Source organism: Coregonus clupeaformis, chromosome 24 (assembly GCF_020615455.1).
Source record: "Coregonus clupeaformis isolate EN_2021a chromosome 24, ASM2061545v1, whole genome shotgun sequence".
Lineage (NCBI taxonomy): Eukaryota > Metazoa > Chordata > Actinopteri > Salmoniformes > Salmonidae > Coregonus > Coregonus clupeaformis.
Genome location: NC_059215.1, coordinates 10,679,446 through 10,696,668, shown reverse-complemented (window position 1 = coordinate 10,696,668; position 17,223 = coordinate 10,679,446). Strand labels below are relative to the sequence as shown.

The 17,223-nt window shown below is 40.1% G+C and overlaps 1 protein-coding gene and 1 non-coding gene across 3 annotated transcripts; one reads left to right on the top strand and one right to left on the bottom strand.

The window, feature by feature from the left end:
• Positions 1–519: 519 nt before the first annotated feature.
• On the top strand, positions 520–591 carry trnae-cuc. Its single transcript has one exon. It is a non-coding gene; the product is annotated as a tRNA-Glu (tRNA).
• A 164-nt stretch (positions 592–755) lies between these two features.
• Positions 756–16,799, bottom strand: LOC121538070 (tumor protein D54). Of its 2 annotated transcripts, XR_005995173.2 has the most exons (10): positions 16,618–16,799; positions 16,046–16,161; positions 15,653–15,801; positions 15,146–15,193; positions 3,255–3,356; positions 2,517–2,543; positions 1,850–1,894; positions 1,659–1,727; positions 1,494–1,542; positions 1,335–1,375 (listed from the first exon to the last, which is right to left on the bottom strand). XR_005995173.2 is itself a non-coding variant. In XM_041845825.2 (9 exons), exons 1-9 carry the CDS (start codon positions 16,628–16,630, stop codon positions 1,292–1,294), a joined length of 633 nt encoding a protein of 210 aa, XP_041701759.1. In that variant the 5' UTR covers positions 16,631–16,797; the 3' UTR covers positions 756–1,291. The 2 variants fall into 2 exon arrangements, 1 of the variants encoding a protein (XP_041701759.1); XM_041845825.2 differs by lacking the exon at positions 1,659–1,727 and having other exon boundaries at positions 756–1,375; positions 16,618–16,797.
• Positions 16,800–17,223: the final 424 nt, after the last annotated feature.

The following is a 17,223-nucleotide window of genomic DNA, read 5'->3' as shown; positions in this document are numbered from 1 at the left end:
TTCGCATTTAGGAATTAATCGTAACTCATAGGCTGTGAAAGCAGAACATATGTCATGATCTGAATTTTTATTTTCAATGTTTGTAAGTTGATTGTAACAGTTGTTCGTATAAATTGTATAATATCTTCACATCCCTGGGTTGCTCCTCTTTTCAGTTCGCTGCAGCTAGCGACTGGAACGAGCTGCAAAAAACACTAAAACTGGACAGTTTTATCTCCATCTCTTCATTCAAAGACTCAATCATGGACACCTACTGACAGTTGTGCCTGCTTCGCATGATGTATTGTTGTGCTGTTGTCTGTGGGCAAAAATGTTTGTACCATGTTTTGTGCTACTACCATATTGCCTTTTGGTAGGCCGTCATTGTAAATAAGAATTTGTTCTTAACTGACTTGCCTAATTAAATATAGGTTAAATAAAATAAAAAAATGAAAAAGAGAAAGAATAATCGGGTATTCAAGGTTAAAAACTCAACAGTATTGTGGGTAAAAACTAAACTGTACTTCCACTATTTAGTCTTCCCTGGTGGTCTAGTGGTTAGGATTCGGCGCTCTCACCGCCGCGGCCCGGGTTCGATTCCCGGTCAGGGAATACACTTTTACAACATCACTGTTCTACCGGGATCTATTATATACCACCATCACCGTATCAACGTTATGGCTGTCAACTGTAACAACAACAATAATCACTTTTATGTATCTCGTTATGCTAACCGTAAGGTATAGTATCAATAAATCATTACACATGAGACCAAACCACATAATACGTTTTAATTAAGAATTCTCAAAGTACAAAAATACTTTACTGTACATTTGTGATTGTTATGTTCTTAGAATGAAGTAGCAGGATATAGGCTAACAGTGATATTTTCCTTCAAACAATAGGACAATATAAATAGCTGGATATTGGAAATAACACTTAACATTTTGAATGAATGGTTGGAACCAACACTGTCAAAGCTATATGAAACTCATTGCTCCTTATCTCACACCTGAAGCTACATTCTATACAATTTTAGAAAAATATTTGTTGCTTGATGACATTCAATTCACAGTATGCCATTTTAAATCTCTCCCACCCCACTCCAACAACAACAAAAAAGTTAAATATCTCTGCACAGCCCACACGGAGTCCATAGAAATTGTATTTGGTCATTTATTCATTTATCAACATCCTACACAATGTTTACTGTCTGATGGGGTAGTATGGACAATGACATCAGGTTAAAGTGATTAAGGGAGTATACTGTAGTAAGATTACAGATGGTGCAGGGAAAATTAGGTGGATTATGTTAGAAGGAACCACTGTTCTGAGAGGGGCTTCTACCAAACCCAGAGACATCTCCGTCATTCCCTCGACTCCCAGACACCTTGTTCTGTGTGAGAGACAGGAGACAGTAGAGAGATGAGGAATTTGTTTTAATTTTAAAGACGAGACAATACAGTATTTTCTGTTCTTTGTGTTTGTGATTTTGCGAAAGCACAGACACTAACCTTCACGCTTCCCACCATGTCTTCAAAGGACTTGAATGTATTGGAATGTCTAAGGCAGAAAGATACATTATCCCTTAAACAATTGAAATCACTTTGAGGTACAGTATCATTTCAGGTTAAACGATTCACTCAAAGATAAATCGAACTAAATTTAACTTTTTTTACTTGCAGCATTAATGTCATTCTAATCTCGTTCACCAGAGTCTTCCTCCCCAAGCGCTGTTCGCAATTAGCCTGGGGACGAGGTTAATATCATTCAAATGTCATTCACCACCTATGGAGGTACTGCAGGAAGTAGTAGTAGGGCAGAATTTCAGGGATGTCAGAGCTTGAAACAGGCGTGCCCAGTGTCTTACCTCATACTCATAGCAGGCACACTGATGGAGTGGCCCAAGGAGGGGCTGGTGTTTCAGAGAGCAGAAAGAGACACAAAGAGAGATGAGTAAGAGCAGTACAGCATGTAGTAGGCCAGGCCTACAGCAGTACAGCATGTAGTAGGCCAGGTCTACAGCAGTACAGCATGTAGTTGGCCAGGCCTACAGCAGTACAGCATGTAGTAGGCCAGGCCTACAGCAGTACAGCATGTAGTAGGCCAGGCCTACAGCAGTACAGCATGTAGTAGGCCAGGCCTACAGCAGTACAGCATGTAGTAGGCCAGGCCTACAGCAGTACAGCATGTGAGCAAGAACAATAGACAATATCAGTAGCAGCTTAATTAGGTGAAGGGTGAAAGGTCAGCAACATTAACGTGCACATATCAACTTGGGCAGTTCACTCAGGTCTAAACGAATGCAACACTTCACTCAGTAGTTAGTTTTAGTTAATTAGTTAGTTAGTTCACTCAGGTCTAAAGTAATATAGTCTTGCAGGGCCGAGGAGCCTGGACCCCCGAGGCTAAAGCTAATGCAACAGTCTGTGAGAATATTTCACATCGAAATCAAGATTATTCATCATCACAAAGCTTCAGAGGGGAGACAATCTGGTGCAATAGGCTGGAGGCCAGGGCACTCCTACTATCCTTACCGAGGTGGGCTAGGCAAAGGCAGTGCTCTATCCAGTCAGTGGGCAGCGTTACAGGAAAGAGATGGGGAAAGAGAGATGGTCAGATACAGTAATCAAGAGAATACATGGAGGTGTAAATTGGCAGTGCGATGTATGAGTGTGTGTCTGTCTGTGTGTGCTTTCCATTAATGGAAAGCAAGAATTCATCACATTTACGTCATTTAGCAGACGCTCTTATCCAGAGCGACTTACATGAGCAATTAGAGTTAAGTGCCTTGCTCAAGGGCATATCATTCACCTAGTCAGCTCAGGGATTAGAACCAGTGACCTTTCGGTTACTGGCACAACGCTCTTAACCACTAACATCAGCAGCTACCCTTTACACAGGCTCCATTTAAAGGCTTTGTAGGAACAGTACAGTAGATAAACAGATATTGTTGCCAACTAAAACAGACTGATCTGATTGGATTAAGGCTGTTGTTTTCTCCCTGGCATTCATAAACAAGTCCGCAAGAAGAAACCTTTGTCCTCAACAAATGTGTCCTGTGAAGGGGAACTGCATGAAAATAGCTGAATATACAGTATATAGCTGGATTATAAAGATGGATGGATAATTTAATGGATGAAGAAAATAGATGACGAATATGAAGGGTGGCCACACTGGTGGACAGATGAGTTTTAGAGGTGGTAAAGGAAGATGGAAAGAATAGGAGGATGTATGGGAGGATAATAAAAGAGTGAAGGGGAGGCTGAAGGTACCTCATTTCTCCCAGTCTCCTTGTGATGGCCACACCCATTGTGGACATGGCAGCAGTGCTGATCTGTCCTGCATGAGAAATAGTCTCATGGGTCCTCTTATACCTAGTGACACAGAGAAGGAGAGAGAGAGAGAGAGTTTATTTTTTTTATTTTTTTTGTGGGTAGATCAGCTTTAATATTGCAGATAGATTGTAACTTCCATCAATGTAATTGTCTGCATCACTTCCAATCCCCCATGGGTTTTTTTCTCGCATATATATATATATATATATATATATATATATATATATATATATATACATACACAGTGGGGAGAACAAGTATTTGATACACTGCCGATTTTGCAGGTTTTCCTACTTACAAAGCATGTAGAGGTCTGTAATTTTTATCATAGGTACACTTCAACTGTGAGAGACGGAATCTAAAACAAAAATCCAGAAAATCACATTGTAGGATTTTTAAGTAATTAATTTGCATTTTATTGCATGACATAAATATTTGATACTTCAGAAAAGCAGAACTTAACATTTGGTACAGAAACCTTTGTTTGCAATTACAGAGATCATACGTTTCCTGTAGGTCTTGACCAGGTTTGCACACACTGCAGCAGGGATTTTGGCCCACTCCTCCATACAGACCTTCTCCAGATCCTTCAGGTTTCGGGGCTGTCGCTGGGCAATACAGACTTTCAGCTCCCGCCAAAGATTTTCTACTGGGTTCAGGTCTGGAGACTGGCTAGGCCACTCCATGACCTTGAGATGCTACTTACGGAGCCACTCCTTAGTTGCCCTGGCTGTGTGTTTCGCGTCGTTGTCATGCTGGAAGACCAAGCCACGACCCATCTTCAATGCTCTTACTGAGGGAAGGAGGTTGTTGGCCAAGATCTCGCAATACATGGCCCCATCCATCCTCCCCTCAATACGGTGCAGTCGTCCTGTCCCCTTTGCAGAAAAGCATCCCCAAAGAATGATGTTTCCACCTCCATGCTTCACGGTTGGGATGGTGTTCTTGGGGTTGTACTCATCCTTCTTCTTCCTCCAAACACGGCGAGTGGAGTTTAGACCAAAAAGCTCTATTTTTGTCCCATCAGACCACATGACCTTCTCCCATTCCTCCTCTGGATCATCCAGATGGTCATTGGCAAACTTCAGACGGGCCTGGACATGCGCTGGCTTGAGCAGGGGGACCTTGCGTGCGGTGCAGGATTTTAATCCATGACGGCGTAATGTGTTGCTAATGGTTTTCTTTGAGACTGTGGTCCCAGCTCTCTTCAGGTCATTGACAAGGTCCTGCCGTGTAGTTCTGGGCTGATCCCTCACCTTCCTCATGATCATTGATGCCCCACGAGGTGAGATCTTGCATGGAGCCCCAGACCGAGGGTGATTGACCGTCATCTTGAACTTCTTCCATTTTCTACTAATTGCGCCAACAGTTGTTGCCTTCTCACCAAGTTGCTTGCCTATTGTCCTGTAGCCCATCCCAGCCTTGTGCAGGTCTACAATTTTATCCCTGATGTCCTTACACAGCTCTCTGGTCTTGGCCATTGTGGAGAGGTTGGAGTGTGTTTGATTGAGTGTGTGGACAGGTGTCTTTTATACAGGTAACGAGTTCAAACAGGTGCAGTTAATACAGGTAATGAGTGGAGAACAGGAGGGCTTCTTAAAGAAAAACTAACAGGTCTGTGAGAGCCAGAATTCTTACTGGTTGGTAGGTGATCAAATACTTATGTCATGCAATAAAATGCAAATTAATTACTTAAAAATCATACAATGTGATTTTCTGGATTTTTGTTTTAGATTCATTCTCTCACAGTTGAAGTGTACCTATGATAAAAATTACAGACCTCTACATGCTTTGTAAGTAGGAAAACCTGCAAAATCGGCATTGTATCAAATACTTGTTCTCCCCACTGTATATATATATATATATACACACATACATACATACAGTTGAAGTCGAAAGTTTACATACACTTAGGTTGGAGTAATTAAAACTCATTTTTCAACCACTCCACAAATTTCTTGTTAACAAAATATAGTTTTGGCAAGTCGGTTAGGACATCTACTTTGTGCATGACACAAGTAATTTTTCCAACAATTGTTTATAGATAGATTATTTAACTTATAATTCACTGTATCACAATTCCAGTGGGTCAGAAGTATACATACACTAAGTTGACTGTGTCTTTAAACAGCTTGGAAAATTCCAGAAAATTATGTCATGGCATTAGAAGATTCTGATAGGCTAATTGACATAATTTGAGTCAATTGGAGGTGTACTTGTGGATGTATTTCAAGGCCTACCTTCAAACTAAGTGCCTCTTTGCTTGACATCATGGGAAAATCAAAAGAAATCAGCCAAGACCTCAGAAAAAAAATTGTAGACCTCCACAAGTCTGGTTCATCCTTGGGAGCAATTTCCAAACACCTGAAAGTACCACGTTCATCTGTACAAACAATAGTACGCAAGTATAAACACCGTGGGACCACGAAGCCGTCATACCACTCAGGTAGTAGACGCGTTCCATCTCCTAGAGATGAACGTACTTTGGTGCGAAAAGGGCAAATCAATCCCAGAACAACAGCAAAGGACCTTGTGAAGATGCTGGAAGAAACAGGTACAAAAGTATCTATATCCACAGTAAAACGAGTCCTATATCGACATAAGCTGAAAGGCCGCTCAACAAGGAAGAAGCCACTGCTCCAAAACCGCCATTAAAAAGCCAGACTATGGTTTGCAACTGCACATGGGGACAAAGATCGTACTTTTTTGAGTAATGTCCTCTGGTCTGATGAAACAAAAATAGAACTGTTTGGCCATAATGACCATTGTTATGTTTGGAGGAAAAAGGGGGTGGCTTGCAAGCCGAAGAACATCCTCCCAACCGTGAAGCACGGGGGTGGCAGCATCATGCTGTGGGGGTGCTTTGCTGCAGGAGGGACTGGTGCACTTCACAAAATAGATGGCATCATGAGGAAGGAAAATTATGTGGATATATTGAAGCAACGTCTCAAGACACAATCAGGAAGTTAAAGCTTGGTCGCAAATGGGTCTTCCAAATGGACAATGACCCCAAATATAATTCCAAAGTTGTGGCAAAATGGCTTAAGGACAACAAAGTCAAGGTATTGGAGTGGCCATCACAAAGCCCTGACCTCAATCCTATAGAAAATGTGTGGGCAGAACTGAAAAAGCGTGTGCGAGCAAGGAGGCCTACAAACCTGACTCAGTTACACCAGCTCTGTCAGGAGGAATGGGCCTAAATTCACCCAACTTATTGTGGGAAGCTTGTGGAAGGCTACCCGTAACGTTTGACCCAAGTTAAACAATTTAAAGGCAATGCTACCAAATACTAATTGAGTGTATGTAAACTTCTGACCCACTGGGAATGTGATGAAATAAATAAAAGCTGAAATAAATCATTCTCTCTACTATTATTCTGACATTTCACTTCTTAAAATAAAGTGGTGATCCTAACTGACCTAAAAGAGGGAATTTTTACTAGGATTAAATGTCAGGAATTGCGAAAGACTGAGTTTAAATGTATTTGGCTAAGGTGTACGTAAACTTCCGACTTCAACTGTACATACACATTCATACACATATATATATATATATACATACATAAACACATACAGTCGTGGTCAAAAGTTTTGAGAATGACACAAATACTAATTTTCACAAAGTCTGCTGCCTCAGTTTTGATGATTGCAATTTGCATATACTCCAGAATGTCATGAAGAGTGATCAGATGAATTGCAATTAATTAATCCTGCCACAAAAGGACCAGCTGCCATCATGTCAGTGATTCTCTCGTTAACACAGGTGAGAGTGTTGACGAGGACAAGGCTGGAGATCACTCTGTCATAATGATTGAGTTAGAATAACAGACTGGAAGCTTTAAAAGGAGGGTGGTGCTTGAAATCATTGTTCTTCCTCTGTTAACCATGGTTACCTGCAAGGAAATATGTGCCGTCATCATTGCTTTGCACAAAAAGGGCTTCACAGGCAAGGATATTGCTGCTAATAAGATTGCACCTAAATCAACCATTTATCGTATCATCAAGAACTTCAAGGAGAGAGGTTAAATTGTTGTGAAGAAGGCGTCAGGGCGCCCAAGAAAATCCAGCAAGCGCCAGGACCGTCTCCTAAAGTTGATTCAGCTGCGGGATCGGGGCACCACCAGTGCAGAGCTTGCTCAGGAATGGCAGCAGGCAGGTGTGAGTGCATCTGCAGGCACAGTGAGGCTAAGACTTTTGAAGGATGGCCTGGTGTCAAGAAGGGCAGCAAAGAAACCACTTCTCTCCAGGAAAAACATCAGGGACAGACTGATATTCTGCAAAAGGTACAGTGATTGGACTGCTGAGGACTGGGGTAAAGTCATTTTCTCTGATAAATCTCCTTTCCGATTGTTTGGGGCATCCGGAAAACACGTTGTCCGGAGAAGACAAGGTGAGCGCTACCATCAGTCCTGTGTCATGCCAACAGTAAAGCATCCTGAGACCATTCATGTGTGGGGTTGCTTCTCAGCCAAGGGAGTGGGCTCACTCACAATTTTGCCTAAGAACACAGCCATGAATAAAGAATGGTACCAACACATCCTCCAAGAGCAACTTCTCCTAACCATCCAAGAACAGTTTGGTGATGACCAATGCCTTTTCCAGCATGATGGAGCACCTTGCCATAAGGCAAAAGTGATAACTAAGTGGCTCGGGGAACAAAACATCGAAATGTTGGGTCCATGGCCAGGAAACTCCCCAGACCTTAATCCCATTGAGAACTTGTGGTCGATCTTCAAGAGGTGGGTGGGTAAACAAAAATCCACAAATTCTGACAAACTCCAAGCATTGATTATGCAAGAATGGGCTGCCATCAGCCAGGATGTGGCCCAGAAGTTAATTGACAGCATGCCAGGGCGAATTGCAGAGGTCTAGAAAAAGAAGGGTCAACGCTGCAAATATTGACTCTTTGCATAAACTTAATGTAATTGTCAATAAAAGCCTTTGACACTTATGGAATGCTTGTAATTATACTTCAGTATACCATAGTAACATCTGACAAAAATATCTCATAACACTGAAGCAGCAAACTTTGTGAAGACCAATACTTGTGTCATTCTCAAAACTTTTGACCACGACTGTATATATATATATACACACACACATACATATGTACACACACATACATATATGCAAGATACACACATACATACATACATACATATATATACACATATACAGTGGGTATTTGATACACTGCCGATTTTGCAGGTTTTCCTACTTACAAAGCATGTAGAGGTCTGTAGTTTTTATCATAGGTACACTTCAACTGTGAGAGACGGAATCTAAAACAAAAATTGTATGATTTTTAAGTAATTAATTTGCATTTTATTGCATGACATAAGTATTTGATACATCAGAAAAGCAGAACTTTATATTTGGTACAGAAACCTTTGTTTGCAATTACAGAGATCATACGTTTCCTGTAGGTCTTGACCAGGTTTGCACACACTGCAGCAGGGATTTTGGCCCACTCCTCCATACAGACCTTCTCCAGATCCTTCAGGTTTCGGGGCTGTCGCTGGGCAATACGGACTTTCAGCTCCCTCCAAAGATTTTCTATTGGGTTCAGGTCTGGAGACTGGCTAGGCCACTCCAGGACCTTGAGATGCTTCTTACGGAGCCACTCCTTAGTTGCCTTGGTTGTGTGTTTCGGGTCGTTGTCATGCTGGAAGACCCAGCCACGACCCATCTTCAATGCTCTTACTGAGGGAAGGAGGTTGTTGGCCAAGATCTCGCGATACATGGCCCCATCCATCCTCCCCTCAATACGGTGCAGTCGTCCTGTCCCCTTTGCAAAAAAGCATCCCCAAGGAATGATGTTTCCACCTCCATGCTTCTCAGTTGGGATGGTGTTCTTGGGGTTGTACTCATCCTTCTTCTTCCTCCAAACACGTCGAGTGGAGTTTAGACCAAAAAGCTATATTTTTGTCTCATCAGACCACATGACCTTCTCCCATTCCTCCTCTGGATCATCGAGATGGTCATTGGCAAACTTCAGACGGGCCTGGACATGCGCTGGCTTGAGCAGGGGGACCTTGCGTGCGCTGCAGGATTTTAATCCATGACGGCGTAGTGTGTTACTAATGATTTTCTTTGAGACTGTGGTCCCAGCTCTCTTCAGGTCATTGACCAGGTCCTGCCGTGTAGTTCTGGGCTGATCCCTCACCTTCCTCATGATCATTGATGCTCCACGAGGTGAGATCTTGCATGGAGCCCCAGACCGAGTGTGATTGACCGTCATCTTGAACTTCTTCCATTTTCTAATAATTGCGCCAACAGTTGTTGCCTTCTCACCAAGCTGCTTGCCTATTGTCCTGTAGCCCATCCCAGCCTTGTGCAGGTCTACAATTTTATCCCTGATGTCCTTACACAGCTCTCTGGTCTTGGCCATTGTGGAGAGGTTGGAGTCTGTTTGATTGAGTGTGTGGACAGGTATCTTTTATACAGGTAACGAGTTCAAACAGGTGCAGTTAATACAGGTAATGAGTGGAGAACAGGAGGGCTTCTTAAAGAAAAACTAACAGGTCTGTGAGAGCCGGAATTCTTACTGGTTGGTAGGTGATCAAATACTTATGTCATGCAATAAAATGCAAATTAATTACTTAAAAGTCATACAATGTGATTTTCTGGATTTTTGTTTTAGATTCCGTCTCTCACGGTTGAAGTGTACCTATGATAAAAATTACAGACCACTACATGCTTTGTAAGTAGGAAAACCTGCCAAATCGGCAGTGTATCAAATACTTGTTCTCCCCACTGTATATACATACACATATACATATATATATACAGTACATACATATAAACACATATACATACATATACATGTACAGATGAACGTGGTACCTTCAGGCGTTTGGAAATTGCTCCCAAGGATGAACCAGACTTGTGAGGTCTACAATTTATTTTCTGAGGTCTTGGCTGATTTCTCTTTTGATTTTCCCATGATGTCACGCACAGAGGCACTGAGTTTGAAGGTAGGCCTTGAAATACATCCACAGGTACACCAATTGACTCAAATGATGTCAATTAGCCTATCAGAAGCATCTAAAGCCATGACATCATTTTCTGGAATTTTCCAAGCTGTTTAAAGGCACAGTCAACTTAGTGTATGTAAACTTCTGACCCACTGGAATTGTGATACAGTGAATTATAAGTGAAATAATCTGTCTATAAACAATTGTTGGAAAAATTAAGTATATGTTTTAACCGACTTGCCAAAACTATAGTTTGTTAACAAGAAATTTGTGGAGTGGGAGAAAAACAAGTTTTAATGACTCCAACCTAAGTGTATGTAAACTTGCGACTTCAATTGTACATATCCTTTTTAAAAATGTATTTCCCTTTATTACTTTCCAACCCCACCACCCTTTCCCTAATTGGAGTAAACTAGTGAACAACAATGCTTAGGCCTCTACTTCCAGCTTATACATACTCTATATATTTTATGGACACAGTCAATTTTACAATAATTCTATTTTGTTTGTTTTTACTCCTGAACCTCCTCTACCCTCAACCTCTCCGATCATTTTCATGATGTCCATCCGGTTTGCTTCTATATGCCATATCTCTCCAACTGTGCTCCTTCACAAAAGCTCTCAACCTATAACCTATATACTTATTATGGACACAGCATGCCCTACATTAGTTATCTTAATGTTATTAGTTGTTGTTAGTAGTCCCGTGTAGCTCAGTTGGTAGAGCATGGCGCTTGCAATGCCAGGGTGGTGGGTTTAATTCCCACGGTGGGCCAGTATGAAAAATGTATGCACTCACTAACTGTAAGTCGCTCTGGATAAGAGCGTCTGCTAAAACGTAATGTAAATGTTATTAGTCCCATTCAACACCTCCCATCTATCTCTTAACGCCATCCATATTGGATTTCTATTTGCCATATATTTTTCAACTGTACTGTGATGTTTCACAAAAGTTCTGAACCCTTCTATTCTCATTGTTTCTACAGATTGTAAATTGAAAATAACACTTTTTGCTAAAAGTATTATTATATTATTGATCGATTGACTATGACTTTTCAGATCACCCAGTAGTGCTATCTGCAGGGTTAGCTCCAGGTAAATATTGCAATCCTTCAGCCATTCCTGGACCTGTGACCAAAAACAAGCCACAAATGGACAGTACCAAAACAAATGATCTAATGATTCTGTCTTTTCGCAGCAAAATCTGCAGAGCTGGGAAGATTGTATCCCCCATATAAATAACATTCTATTGGTAGCAAGAATTTTGTATAACAATTTAAATGGAAAAATTATAAGTTTTGAATCCGGCGTCATTTTGCGTATCAGTTCATAAACACTATGCCATGGAATCGGTACGTCAAAAATCTCTTCCCAACTATTTTGCAATCTATATGGGACGGCTGTCAATCCTTTGGTTCTTAAATGAAACTAGCATACTTTTTTATTTATCACAATTTTCTTTAACCAATTATGTTCTTTAATGCAGGGCCGACAGACAAGTTCCTTACTTTTCCCCCTTGCACTTTCCTCTTCCATTTTTGCAGTAATGCTGCAATTATTTGGTTGTAATTTTGGGTAGAGCAGACATTTCCATATGTTTTTGTTAGCTGCATGTTCGACATAACTCCACCAGTCCTACCGATGATATCATTTATGAAGATTATATACCTTTTTTTTTTTTTTTATTCAAAATATACTGGCTTTTTATCAATTAGAATATTTGAGTTTAACCACAATATTTGTTGCATTATTTGTTCTGTCGTTTCTGGAGGATTAAATTGAAATTGCAACCAACTTTCTATGGCTTGTTTTAGAAATAGTGACATTTGGGAGATGATTTCCTTTTCAAATAACTGAAAGTGAGAGGTTGTAATCTGAATAAAGGGAAAAAGGCCATTCTTGAACATTGGGTGAGACAATCTTACTAATTTTCTAGAGAACCAGTTCGGATTTAAGTATAACTTTTGTATGACTGAAGCTTTTAGTGATAGGTCTAATGCTTTAATATGTTATAATTTCTGTCATCCAAATTCATATTCATTATATAAATAGGCCTGTCTGGCTTGCCGTTCCAAATAAAATGGAATATTTTTTTCTCATATAATTTAAAAAACTGTTCGCTAGGCGTAGGCAAGACCATAAGCAAATAGGCAAACTGAGATAATACTAAAGAGTTAATCAGGGTGATTTTTCCACAAATAGACAGGTATTTACCTTTCCATGGTAGCAGGATATTATCTATTTTTGCTAACTTTCTATTAAAATGTATTGGAGTGAGATCATTTATTTCATTTGGGATATGTATTCCGAGTATATCCACATCACCATCTGACCATTGTATTGGTAACTACATGGTAATGTAACATTTTAATTTTTTAGTGATCCAATACGAAATATAGTGCATTTATCATAATTTGGTTGTAATCCAGAGAGGTTAGAAAATGTATCTAGATCCTCTATGAGGCTGTGGAGGAATTCAAGTTGTGGATTTAAATGAAAACATGAATCATCAGTGTACAATGACACCTTTGTTTTTAAGCCCTGGATTTCTAATCCCTTGATATTATTGTTGGATCTGATTTTAATAGCTAACATTTCGATGGCCATAATAAATAGATATGCCGATAGTGGACAACCTTGTTTTACTCCTCTTGACAGTTTAAAACTTTCTGAGAAATAGCCATTATTTACTATTTTACACCTAGGGTTACTATACATGATTTTAACCCATTTTATAAGAGATTCTCCAAAATTGAAATGCTCCATGCATTTATATATCAACTCCAGTTGTACTGTATCAAATGACTTTTCAAAGTCTGCTATGAATAGCAGGCCTGGTTTCCCAGATTTTTCATAGTGTTCTATTGTTTCCAGTACTTGCCTTATATTATCTCCAATGTATCGTCCATGTAAAAAACCTGTCTGATTAGAATGAATAATGTCTGACAATACATTTTTTATTCTATGCGCTATACATTTTGCTAGAATTTTTGCATCACAACACTGAAGTGTAAGGGGCCTCCAATTTTTTTAATGGACTGGATCTTTATATTTCCCACTTGTATCCTGTTTCAGTAATAATGAAATCAGACTTTATTCTTGAGTGTCTGATAATCTACCATTTACATAGGAGTGGTTAAAACATGCTAATAACTGTCCTCTGAGTATATCAAAAAAGGTTTGGTATACCTAGACTGGTATGCCGTCCAACCCTGGAGTTTTCCCGGACTTAAAGTCTTTAATTGCATCCAGAAGTTCCTCCTCTGTAATTTCACCTTCACATGAGTCTTTCTGTATGGCTGTTAATTTGACATTATCAATATAAATAAATCCCTACAATTAGCTTCAGTTAGAGGAGATGGACGCAACTGAAATGAAAACATATGCTTAAAGTACTTTGCTTCCTCCTTCAAAATATAATTTGGTGAATCATGGGTGACTCCATCATTTGTAATCAGTTTCAGTAAATTATTTTTGGTAGCATTTCTATGTTGAAGATTTAAAAAGAATTTGGTGCATGCTTCCCCATATTCCATCCAGTTTGCTTTATTTTTATAATATATTACACTTGATCTTTCTTGAATAAGTTTCTCCATTTCTTTTTGTTTTTCCTCTAATTTATTCTGAGCCTCTATGTTACCGTTTTTATTGCTATCTATCTGTTCTGTTAAACCTTCTATTTCCTTTGTTAGTATGTACTCTTTTGACCTAAATTTCTTTTCTTTTCGAGATGAGTACTGAATTGCATGGCCTCTAAAGGCACATTTAAAAGTGTCCCATAAAATATGGGGATTTGCTGTACCTATGTTATGTCGGAAAAAATCAGTTAAAAATGTCTCTGTCCTAGTTAAAAACAAGTTATCATCCAATAGGCTTTGATTAAATTTCCAATATCCTCGCCCACGTGGAAATTCAGTAAGAGTAATGTATATGCCAATTATATGATGGTCCGAGAGAGAGTGTTGACTATATGAAGTGCCAGGAGTTTTTTTTATTGTTGAAAAGGGCAATTCACAATCTCTATGTCACTGAGGTACTGTGTTCAAGTACCCAATGAGTGGTATTCTATTAATATTTGTATATCTAGCTGTGCCACTAGAGATCCTGGTTCGAATCCAGGCTCTGTCGTAGCCGGCCGTGACCGGGAGACCCATGGGGCGGCGCACAATTGGCCCAGTGTCGTCCAGGGTAGGGGAGGGAATGGCCGGCAGGGATGTAGCTCAGTTGGTAGAGCATGGCGTTTGCAACACCAGGGTTGTGGGTTCGATTCCCACGGGGGGCCAGTATGAAAAAATAAAAATAATAATGTATGCACTCACTAACTGTAAGTCGCTCTGGATAAGAGCGTCTGCTAAATGACTAAAATGTAAAAATGTAATCCTCACATTCCACTTTCGTGGCTCCTCCTGTTCCTTAAAATAGGAAAAAAACAGCTGCAGCCGGACACATGAAGTGAGCATGGATGGACATTTTAGTCATTTAGCAGACGCTCTTATCCGGAGCGGCTTACAGTAGTGAGTGCATACATTTTTCGTACATCATCTTCACCCCCGTCCTAGTGCATATAGCCAGATACCCCCACCCCCTCTGTTTTCAAGTGAAGTGCTTCATCCCTGGCCTGGCCAGCCACAGCCTGTTGTGTTAATGCTACTGCCAGTGCTAAGACAGGCTATTAGAAAGGCTATTAGCAGGCATCTGATCCTAGTTGACCTTAAAATCCCATCAGCTGTCCCCACATAGAGCTTGTTAGTTGACATGTGAGAACAACAACATTTTTGGAAAACCCCATCTTGGTTAAATTAACATATAGTATATAATGTATATGACAGATGTAAACATAGTGACCACTCACACGTTAGATTGGCTGATGTCCTCCAGAGTAGCTGAGGCGGTCAGATATCTGTAAACACAGAGGTAGATTATCATCACAGCTCTATCTTGCAGAGCACTAAGTACCGAACATGAGCGTGCCTTTCAGGAGTATGCAACTATCAAGCCAAGCTAAAACAGGGTGCTGACATTGCATGCTTTTCCACAACGTTCTGTCAGAAATAATAATACCTACAATAGCTGCTTTGGCAGGCATGGTTCTTGGTTGACCTTTGCCCAACTTTTACTCACATTAGGTCAGAGTCAAAACTTCCCTGGTTCATTTGCAAAGGCTCTTCATTAGTTTGAAATCTATTCACAGTTTTGGAATGCCTTCAATTCTGATACTATTCTGATGCTATTTCTGATGTATTATTGTCAAGGACTTTATAATACCTCAGGTTACTTTAAGACATTTTTCTGGTGGTGATGGTGTATAGGCGGTTGAAGCTGCGTGACACCATGAGGGCATCTCACAGGAAGTACTTACACATTGGAGGTTTGGACTTCATGCCAGCCTTTGGACATGTTCTGTTTAATCTCACTGAAGGGGCCCATACCCAGCTGCCTCTTGATGTCCACCGCATATTTCTCTTTGGCCAAGAGGACCTGCCGTAATGTCTGTATCTCATCCTCTGTCTGAGCAGAACAAAATGACAGAAAATATTACCTTCAAGGATCCAGAGGTAGAGTTGAGACATAATTGGATTGGAAATTATTCTATGACTTGTCTTTTTTCATTCATTTGGGTATGATGCAAAATAACATCTGAACAAAATATTATCTTAAGAGACACATTCAACATACATGAATATGACAATGTTTGACAACATGAAGAATGGGACAAAATGGCAACGTTGGACAAACACTGAGAGAAGAATACCTTTGCTAGCTCCATCTTTAAATCATCCTCATCCTCCTCTGATAGACCGTTAGTCAGACCATTTCTTGATATTCCAATGGAAATGTTCCTTGGTGAAACATTCTCCCCACTGTAACCTTTTAAAGGAGTATAGATGTTACTGTCTGCAATGCATACCATAAATGCTCTGCCATACATTTTCGATCAGTTGTTGACATTAATTACTGTAGCTACTGTCTATTCAAACAGGCAATTCATCTTCAGGAAGTAAATAATCGTGAAGTCTAGCTCACAAGGACAGGCTGAAAATGTCCTGAACGAATGAGTAGTTACATCATGTAGGCCAGCCACTGTGTTGACCCAGTACGTTGTACTCACTTTCGCCCAGTGCGCTGTCCATGGTGATGAATTATATGGCTACCTGTAGATCTAGCAATAACATTGCGTGTGGCCTGTCACGCATAGCAGGAGAGGCAACCCGTACTGTCTAATATAAAGTATTTTATCTCACCGTGTGATTCAGAGTAGGATGTCAGTTGGTCATTAAACAATTCAACAATCTAGATTTAGCTAATTAAATGCAACGGACTTACCTTGCCTATTCATGATCAGCAAAGGTATGAACAACTCCGTTTCACCAGGCACGTCTTTTCCGTGTTCAAGCTAACGTTAGCTCTTGCTAAATGGAGTCCAATCCCTGCTCGTCGATACTAGATCTCTCAAATGCTTCTCTATGCTCAAATTCAGCCTCGCGCAATGGTTTACATGCCTAAGCCATTTACAGAAAAGCGAAGAAAACTATATATATATATATATATATATATATATATATATATATATATATATATATATATACTACTATAATGTAGTCTTATTGGAATAGTAACGTCATGTTCTTTATTCAAGAGGAAAAAGCAACCTGTAATTTTGAGAATGAGAGTTAAATCTTCCGCATGTGAGTGTGTGTGTGATAATAGGGGGTGCACTCCGGTTGGGTAAACAAATAAGATATATTTTTATACAGAACATGCGCCACATTGATCATCGATGCTATTTTATAGTATAGGCTACTTTATCCAATTCATGTAGTAAGAACTTTGCTGCTGCTGCGGGAAACACAATTTGGGCACCTGTGTAGACTGCTGGGTCTTTGGGAAAATATCCATCAGGTGGTAAAATGAGTGAACGTGCTAAAGAGA